The sequence below is a fragment of the Scophthalmus maximus genome, chromosome 15 (genome assembly GCF_022379125.1).
Source record: "Scophthalmus maximus strain ysfricsl-2021 chromosome 15, ASM2237912v1, whole genome shotgun sequence".
Taxonomy (NCBI): domain Eukaryota; kingdom Metazoa; phylum Chordata; class Actinopteri; order Pleuronectiformes; family Scophthalmidae; genus Scophthalmus; species Scophthalmus maximus.
Genome location: NC_061529.1, coordinates 12190379 through 12200328, shown reverse-complemented (window position 1 = coordinate 12200328; position 9950 = coordinate 12190379). Strand labels below are relative to the sequence as shown.

Below are 9950 nucleotides of genomic sequence, written 5' to 3'. Positions count from 1 at the left end.
TTGCAAAGTCTGCAGGCTTCTGTAAAAAAAAAGTCTACTTTTCTGTCTCCTTTTTGTATTTCTTAATAAAAATCTCCGATATTTCTATGTCATACCACTTTATACTTTTTCCCACTGGTGCAGTTCTGACACAACGAATATTCTTCCCCTACATTTGTCTCACATCAGCAAATGAACTTGAAAGCAATATTGTGATTTTTACATACAAAACACACAATAAGCTTATAAAATATGATTTTCTATTGAATAGAGCGATGCATGAGTTTATATTTCCTAATAATAAATGCCTTTATTTACTTTGGAATAAAAATTGTAAATGACTTTCATCTATGGTGGGTTTGTTTTGGCTCCTCCTGCACATTTCAGTTATTTGTTTTACTGTCTATATTATATACTGCATGTATCTCGTTCCTTTTTTTACTGATCTATTATGTATTTTCTTATGTGCAAGTAAAAAAATGAATCAAAGCAAACAATAACAATAAAAATAAAACAATGTTCAAAAGGGTAATATAATAAGATGTCAATTTAGTCAAAACGAAACGTTCATGAAACACTACTTTTCCAACGTCGGTTGCGTGCTGTTAGTATTGTTAGTATAACCACAGCACAGGATGGATGTATTCTGCTTTAAAGGGTGAGATGTCCCTTTATCCGAAATGAAGGTGAACTTTAGGGATTCCAAAAAAAAGAGGAAGAAATCAAGCAGACGGACGCATCCAGACCAACAGGCGGCGGTAGACAAAGGAGCACGCGCCCGTTTAAATGATATAAAAGACGTCAGCGTGGCTCCACGACACCTCTCCTCCTCCGGATGAACGTGCCGAGGACCGAGCCCAGGCTCCGCGGTGCTGAAAGGACAGCTCCCCTCTCCCGGACGCGCGCAGGTAGGCTGCCCCCTCTCCGCCGGCACGCTCCCGGGCGCCACCGTCGTTTCAGTCGCGTCGGTCGTGGCGATGAAAAACAGAAAACAGAAAACTCCAAACTCGGAATGACTGACGCCACCACAGGGCGTCTAATTGGCGAGGATCATTTCAATGCTCTCTGTCGTCTACAGGCAACGCATTGGCCACATTCCCAGTGATTTCGTGCGCACGCCCCAGTTTAAGGGGAGAAAGATGCAGCTTCACGCTGCAGGTGATGTTCACTGTCTGTTGGAAGTGTGGGTTAGGGAGACCACACGTGAAGAAGCCGGAGGTATTCTTGGTATTCTCAACGGCCCCTGACAATCTCTAGACCCACATTTGCTCAGAAATTAGTTTTTTTTTCTTCTTCCCTCTGCGCAGACTTACATCGTCTCTGTTGGCACAACCAGATCACACAATATTTATGATCCACTCTATGATCTGCCTAATGGAAGGTTTATCATTTTCAGTCAGAGGATCTACGTAAATAAACCTGAACCAGATTATTCCATCTAATCTTTTTACTTCCATATTTGCAACAGCAAAATTGTTTACCTATTCATATGTTTATATATATTTGCAAGTGTATATTTATTTAGTTTGTACTACATTAATGTCTGTTAATGAATTACTTGCAAGGTAAGAAATCTGATTGTACGGTACAACACCTGTTTTCAAATTGCATATGAAAAAAAGACTCTTGAACTGCTAAACTGTAAGACACAAAATAAATCAAGCAACCGAAAAATACTTTTTGATTATGATATAATGGCCTCTAAGAGTAGTAAAAGTTTGATAATGATGACACGGTGCTTACTGTGTCCTCTTCCCTGTCACACAGACATGTTCACCAGGATGTTGAAGCTGAGACTCCTGAATGCCGTGGCGCCTGCGTACTTCTTCACGGCCACGGCAGTCACCTTCATTTTGCACTTCTGCTTCTTCGTCCCGACAATATTCCCAAAGCCGGAGTCCTCGCTGAGGGCATCGACGGCCCTTCACACGGTCGTTTTCCTTTTCTTGATGTTCAACGCACTGGGGAATTACATCATGACCATCAAGTATCCTGCTGAGAGTGCCAACGAGACCGCCGTCCCCGTGTGCTCGCCGCACTGCTCGGACAAGGTGGACGCCCACTACCTCCTGAACGGCCGCCACTTCTGCAAGCTGTGCAAGAAAGTCATCCTCAAGAGGGACCACCACTGCTTCTTCACCGGAAACTGCATCGGCAACAAAAACATGCGCTACTTCATCATGTTCTGCATCTACACGTCCTGCACGTGTTTGTACTCCCTGGTCCTCGGCGTGGCCTTTCTAACGGTGGAGTACTCCATCTCCTTTGAGAACCCGCTGACCTTCCTCACTCTTCTCCCCCTCTCCACGGGCTTCTTCTTCACGGGTGAGTTGCCGTGTGTTTTTCAGTTAAAGCCGATCGTTTACGGTACAAGGCCCGATGAGGAATTCATGTCTTCCTTCTCGAATTTCTCCTCACAGGGACCATCTCGGGCTTGCAGCTCTTCGTGGTGCTGATGCTTTACGTGTGGCTGGGCATCGGCCTGGTCTGCGCGGGATTCTGCTGCCAGCAGGTCCTGCTGGTGGCGCGGGGACAGACCTGGTGTCAGATGCAGCGAGGGCAGCTCGTGGAGAACCGCAGCCCCTGGAGAACCAACCTAAAGGATGTGTTCGGCACCCGCTGGATCCTCGGCCTCATCCTGCCTGTGCAGACAGGGGAGATGTGCGCTGATGAAACAGATGCATACAAACAGGACTGAGTGATAAACCACGTGTCATATCAACAGCTCCCAATAGGTCGCACAAGCAGCACAAGTTGTAGAAAAAAATGCTTTCTCTGGATTCCACGTGGTTATGGTAATTTCAAATACTACGCCGATGCTTTAGGACTTTTAAAGTAGACATTGAAATAATGAGCTTTTAGTGAACATTCCTTTAAGGACAGGAGCCATAATAAGCAATGTGAAACTGTATAGTATAGGTGTGTCCTTTAAGTAGCTTTTTAAGAGGCAATATTAAGAAATATAAATCAGTTGTTTTTACATGAGTCACTTTTACATGCACTACTACATGCTTCCATAAAAATATCAAGGTGATTTGCTATTGGTGCGCGAACTCACCGCTTTGCAAATTTGTATACTCCATTGATCCGTCGCACGGCAGCGCTCTGAGATTATCGGTGTTGCTCTTCCACACTTCCTTGTAGGACGCGACAATGTGACATTCAGGTAACGTGTGTTTTTTTTACGACGGTAATTCACTCTGACGTTAAGGGCTTGCAGACGGACAAAAACACAGTGGTTGGCATAAACTGCAAGGCTTGACACCACTGTTTAGACGATAAGAGGTTACGTGTTGTTGAGCCTGATGTTTTCTACTCAAAGGAACGTGACTCAGTTTGATGCAGGTACACGTACAGGGTTGAGCTCCTCCATGAAAATGGCTGGGGTCAATGTCAAGAGGATAACCATATTACTATCCAGGGTATTATTCACAATGTGCCATACAAATCATGACTTACATGCTTACCGATGACCCCAAAGGTGAGTTACTCACTGAACTGCTAACGATGGGGCCCTCTGTATAACAACAGCACTTCTCACTGTTATACTGCAACTAAAGCTAAGGCCATATTTAACATTGTGTCAAAGATATTGTTGGATTTCAATAAGTATACTTTTTAGAGCTATTTTGTCAATTCCTGTTATACCAATAAAAGTATTTGAAAAACAACAAGCTGCTATTCTCTGTTTTTTCACTCCAAACTACACATTCTGAGGGAGGAGAGTGAGATAAATGAGTTGAGTAGAGAGAGGAAATGGTCATCAAACTTAACTTTATGACTGTTCATTATAAGTCAAAGTGACTTTTGCTGAAGAAAAGATACATAAAGCACATTTCACAATAACAGGAAAAAAGTAATATCTGAAAAAGTAATTTAAAATAAATTGTAACCCTTATTTTGCTCTTTTAAAACAAAAAACAAGACCAATATTTATTTCTATGATTACAAAATATTGCAACATTAGTTGCTAAAATAAATTACACAACAGTTGACCTACACTCAGCGTTCGACACAACCATTTATGACTATCTGTCTTCACGGTTATCTTATCGCCACTGCAACTCTGAATGTACTATGTCACCAGAGCTATGGTTCACTTTCCACTTTCCAAGAACAACATCAATTCTTTGGAGGCATTCAACAATCTTCCACATAAAGCTCACAAAGAAATACAAAAAAATCTAAGCTGCTCACGCATTGATATGGAGACAAACAGACAAATTGAAAGGCACAGGCCTCCAGTTAAACATTTATACTCACATTATTTTACCTAGACAGAATGCTCCTTTGGAGACACAAACAATTGTCGTCAGTAATCTTGTAGCTAAAGTGCAAGAGTTTGTAACAAGAAACTAAATGAAAATATTTAGCAGTCATTACTGTCTTAAAGTTTCAGCTAAAACTAAATCCTATTACGCTTGAAATTACAGGAGCAATAAGCACGGCAGCAACATATGCTAAATCAGGACAGTTCTATGGCTACAGCACTGCACTTGCTCTAATTAAAGTTCTTGCTAATTTGTAAACTCCTACATCTCTTCCGGGGATCTTTCGAAAAAAATTAAAATGCTCACGAGAACTCTCAAACCTCTTATAATGTTATTGGTTTGTTAATATTACTAACGTACATACGGTTTATGTTTTCATACACCGTACTTAGTGCCGTTGTAGTTCACAGAGCTTCAGCCTCGGTCAAAAACAGAAATACAGGGCAGCAGGCAGAGGAGTCATACGCAGCAGCAGGCGCAGACAGTCGCCAAAACAACATATGTACAGTACCCAGTACAATGTACTGTTTTCCATTTGTAACTGGTTTAGCATTTGTCAATATTATCTAGCCTGAGGGTAAGGGTATGGTAAGGAACTCTGAGTAGAGCTGCTGATCTTTCACTTTTGGGTTAAGGCATCTGGTTAGAAGGCCTCCTGAGTGGTAGGTAGACCCCAGGGCAGACCCATAACATGCTGGAGAGATTATTATCGAATGCTTAGGGATTCCCCCAAGAGGGGCTGTAAAACGTTGCAGAGGACAGAGACGTCTGGCTGCTCGGTTAACCATGTCGCCACTATGACCCGACCCTAGGTACAGTATGCAGCAGAAAATAGACCAATGCAAGAAAAAAAATAATGAAAGGAGGCCCATTATGCTTTTCCCGTATGTTCTGTCAAATACATTATGTTGCAATGTCAGACGTCCATATTAAAACATGGCGTTTTAAACAATGAGGCGGACGTATGTCACAGTAGTGCTCAGGGCCTGCAGAACCGGCAGTATGAGATAACTAAGGTCTTCTGAATTGTCCATCATGTAAAGCTTCTGTAGTGGTGGCCCACAATCAAAAAATGTAGCTGGAAATTAGGATAATAGACTCCTTTAAAAAATAATTACTTAAGATACCAGATTCATATTTACAAATTTTCATTAAAAATAAGTAATGTTAAACCAAACCTGTGACCTCAAACTCTTTTTTTCAGTTTCATATACTATACAATGTAAAAACAAGGTCAACAGAAAAAGAAAAAAAAACCTTGATGATTCAAGATGCATTTCAGCAAAGAGAAAAATCTAAATGCCTCCATCCAAATTGGGATTTCTATTCCATTTAAAAAGTTTTAAAAAATGGTGCTTGTGTATTTTCTGCAGAACAGAGTCAGGGCATGTACAAGAGATGAGCCCCATGTGCCCTCACATCTTGCTGTAAGGCATGCTTTATGCCATCGGGAGTTTGGCATAGCCCTATTGCAAGTGATACTTGCTATTTGGAAAGAAAAAATGTTATAGGCAAGGGTTTGAAATGTAAGCATGCTACCTAACTCCCACCTGCTAACAGTGGATGTGCTACATCTTCATATTTTGGAGATCAGACCAGCAGTTCTTGTTTTTTGTCTCCATTGTCTGCAACTTTAAGATCATTTGTACTTAAAACCTGCTGATGAAAGCATTTAAGCATTTGGTTTAGTTCAATTATTCTCTGTTACGTTGTAATGTGTGATGCTGAGTTGATTATTTCACAAAAAGAAGGCTCTTCTTGAAAAGATTTGAGATTTGTTTTTCACATTCATTAAACCACCTTTTGTCCCTCAGACCGAGAACCTCTGGTCACATGCACCAAATACATTATGCAAGAGGTCTCTGAGCTTTAGCTCCCCACTGTTCCTTATCCATGTCCTGCAGAGAGAGCTGGAGTTTAGTCCACAGCTGTGGGTCTCTGCTGCTCAGCGCCTCTAGCAGCAGAGCCGTCTGCTCTTGAAGCTGCTTCAGTTGGCCTTGGGTGCGCTTGTTCTCCTTCATCAGCTGCTTTGTGCGCATGGTGATCCCCAGCAAGCCAGACTTGTTGAGAACATTGTAGGTATTGCTGAAACGTTTCAGTTTGTTGTTCTCCATTGAGATAGAGTCGTGGATTTCATCACTGTCCTCCCCTGTCCTGAATTCATCTGTCATGGGCGGCAGAGCGCCGGTTCCTGCCATCAGGTAAAGGGACTCGTCACCAAGCTGCTCCTGACGCTCCGCTGCCTGCGCCTGGTTGTTTGCGGTTTCTGAGTTGGAGATGGGTTTGACTGGACTCTTCAGTTGTGGCTGTGGGCTGCGGGAGCTGTAAGGCCTGTGGCTGTGGTGGTGCCTCCTCTTTCGCTGGTCATATCCTGATGTTGAACCCGGCCTCATCCTGGAGGATCCCACCTTTTTAGTTGGCATATCTGCAGGGAGAGGGGCGATTCTAGGGTATGACTTGATGACGGGCATTTGGCCTTTGGATTGTCGGATATTTTCAGAGCAAGTCTTTGGAGAGCTGCTGGCACCGTTCGACACCATGGGTTGGAGAAGAACCACCTGTGGTTGAGCCATCACTTCCAAGGGTGAAGAAAAGCCCCACTGTTTCTCTGCTGGAGCCATCACTGATGGCTATAGAACAAAAATACCTTTTAATATCACGCTATAATACAATACAGTACATATAATACAGTACTAACTAAACACAACAATCATAACCAATCTGAAATGACATTTCAAACAAAGTGCATTGTATGTATTATACGTTTAAAAATAATTAAACTACACTGGACATGAGGACATTACATAAGCACTCTTAGCTGAAGGCAATTTAACCTCGAATTCACAATAGAGCCCTTGGATTTCTGTAATCTGAATAATGATCAAATGAGAGAAGGGCCTGACTCAAAAAGACATATTTTAGAATTTTAGCAGGTAACCCAGCTGTCGCAACCATTCAACTGTCTTTTAATTTGGTAACATTTGGTAAATATCAGTGTTACCGGCTAATCTAATAGCCTGTGTGAAAAAGCTATTAGATGTGTTTCCAACCACCCTTTTTATTTCAATTAAACCGAGTGGAAATCCCCAAAATTGAAAAATAATTTAAAAACATCCTAAAAAGCTTTTAGGCTGACATAGAGAAGTTACTGATCAATAAAAGCCAAATGCAACAAAGAACAGTTTAAACTAACTTGGTAAAACTTCAACATTCACTGAATGTTATGCTCAACTGATGAGAGTGAAAACATCAGATATGCAGTTGATAATGACTCTTACGTTCCTTAAATTGATACACAAAGGAAACTAAATGCCACATTTTCCATCATATTTTTTTCATTGTTTTTCACAATTGGAAGTTTGATTGGTGCTCTTCAAACTGAAACATCTTGTTGAGCCCTTTTCTTCAACACCCGACTGAAGAATTAATACCACCAGCTGTTATCTTCAAAAACAAATGTCTAATATTCTCATAACAGCAGTGGATGAAAATGTGCATTTACTCTTTTTTTGCTGAATTTCATAAAATTTGGTTAAAACTGCCGCTACATTTGGATGGAAACCCACCTATTGACAGTCAGGGTGAGGAGCCAAACAAGCCCCATGTTGACAAGAGTAATGAAATAAACAGTGTTTAGGCAGAGGCAAACACACATTGCTGCATTTTACCTGATTCAGGACCAAGTTGTTCATGATAATCATTGGAGACAGTCCGGCATATGAGCCTCCCATCACGGCCACCTGTGGACCATTTGGGTCCTGGCAGAACATCCCCGTCCTTCCTGCATCTTCGGAGTCAGTCAGATCGACTGCACTGAGGTACCCCGAGCTAGCATCTAAGGAGGGGCAGACAAGCATATGGGTCTTGACATGTTTAAAAGCAACAGATTAGCCTATCTCTTGTGCACAGTAACTGAGGCCGAACATAAACACAATGAAAACGGTGGCAAATGTAAAAAGGCACCTCTAGAGTATCTTGAAAAAGATACCATCAACCTGATGAGGAGGATTAAACCAAATCCAGGCCAGCCTTCATTACGGAAATACATTTTAAAAAAACGGCCCAATAGAGGATAGCCTACATAAAAAATGTGACCTAGATCCCCAGATTTGATTAGAGTTGACCTTGCTTATGTCTCAAGTGACATTATTTCTAATCAGGGAAACTCTAACTATATACACTCAGACCAATTCATAACACAAAGCAATGTTATTGAACCAAACCTGAGAAGCCTGACTCTCTCTCCAGGTCAGGCTTTGACGCTCCCGGGCGCGTTGCCCTGGTGAATGCCGGTGTGCCGTGTCTGTTGGGTCGACTGGAACGGTTCATGCTAGCTTCCTCTGGGGGGGGGGGAAACAAAAGAAAGATTTTTAAGTTAACCAACAAGCTGAAAACAGAAGGCGTGGATTTGGTAAGGACAAAGCCTAAAAAAAAAGAAGCCTTGATGGAGTTCAGTTTGCTTTTGCCGTGTGTTTAGTGGGTGTGATGGCAAAGTCTTCCGGTTGGTTAGAGTTCAGCACAGACTCAACTCTCATGCAAAGAGACACGGACAACTCGTAACGACACTGTACGTCCGTTATTGACATGGTATTATTTGATCTTCCCCTGTCATTTCGGTGTCTCAATGCAAGAAAACCATTTGCAGTGGACGACATTTCACTGACGGAATTCCACTTAATCTGTACTTGCGTGAATGATCAACTAGTGATGTGGTTGTGATGGATCAGCGGTCCGGGCCGTCTCCCTGATCAGTCTCCTTTACACCAGAAGATAACATTAGGAAGAGTAGTTTTGTATAATGCAACACAATAACGCTGTTTTTGATACATACTCCTCTCCTTAAAGTACTCTGTCTTATTGAAGACATATCAGATGGTTATTTTGTAGCCAACACAGTACAGTGGGCTTTAAGACTGTGCTTTGTGCTGGTATTAAATACCACACTATAAACAGGCGATTCATTTTTGTCCACTTCCTTTACAGAGAACAGTGACAATATTCTGAACAAGACACGACACAGGTCCACAATAAACTTCTCCTGGAGCTAACACTAAGTTAACGCTGTGGCAAGTGACGTACTTTCGGTGCGTGCAATGCAAGGTTGACAACATCAACGTGAGACGATGTCCTCTCCACGAGTCGGATTTCATGTCTTATCGATTAGCTCGGTAAGCTAGGCTAACGCTAGCTTTAGCTTGGCAACCAGATCACGTTGCTACCAGTAACAAATTTGGCCAGTAGTATTATTTTTTTAACATCCTTACCAATATATCGTTTTCTTGAAAACATATATCAGTTTACACTGGCATCCGAGGTGAGATATTTCCTTTCGATACGCTCGTATCTTGTTTAGCTAACGGTAGCGACGCCTTGTTGATATTACCATCGCACATACTAATACCCTCTGCGCAGCCTTACAGGAAATTGCAGTTACCCCCTTTTGCAGTTACCCCCCCCCCCCCCCCCCCATCACGTTTTCGCTGTGGCCCAGTTTTCGCGTCTTTTTGCTCCTAATCGACCGCTTTGAATTCTTTATCCCCAACGAAGTAAGTAATTAGGCAATTTGGAAACATTAAACCACGCTATTCTCTCGTGTGATAATATAACGTGGTCGCCAGTCTCTTTGTGGGACCTGTAAAACAACACCGAGGGCCCAAATTCTCCTCTCACCAGAAATTACCAGGGAAACGAATCGGATCC

General features: G+C 42.2%; 2 protein-coding genes across 3 annotated transcripts; one reads left to right on the top strand and one right to left on the bottom strand.

Moving 5' to 3' along the window:
* Window positions 1–625: 625 nt before the first annotated feature.
* Window positions 626–3642, top strand: zdhhc22 (zinc finger DHHC-type palmitoyltransferase 22). Its single transcript, XM_035610943.2, has 3 exons — window positions 626–887; window positions 1747–2304; window positions 2400–3642. The coding sequence occupies exons 1-3, from the start codon at window positions 815–817 to the stop codon at window positions 2675–2677; spliced, it is 909 nt and encodes a 302-aa protein (XP_035466836.2). The 5' UTR covers window positions 626–814; the 3' UTR covers window positions 2678–3642.
* Window positions 3643–3736: 94 nt separating this feature from the next.
* cipca (CLOCK-interacting pacemaker a) lies at window positions 3737–9672 on the bottom strand. 2 transcript variants are annotated; one of them, XM_035610860.2, is made up of 4 exons: window positions 9515–9672; window positions 8474–8590; window positions 7919–8085; window positions 3737–6880 (listed from the first exon to the last, which is right to left on the bottom strand). In XM_035610860.2, exons 1-4 carry the CDS (start codon window positions 9537–9539, stop codon window positions 6098–6100), a joined length of 1092 nt encoding a protein of 363 aa, XP_035466753.1. In that variant the 5' UTR covers window positions 9540–9672; the 3' UTR covers window positions 3737–6097. The 2 variants fall into 2 exon arrangements, with proteins under 2 accessions (XP_035466753.1, XP_035466754.1); XM_035610861.2 differs by lacking the exon at window positions 9515–9672 and adding an exon at window positions 9330–9495.
* Window positions 9673–9950: the final 278 nt, after the last annotated feature.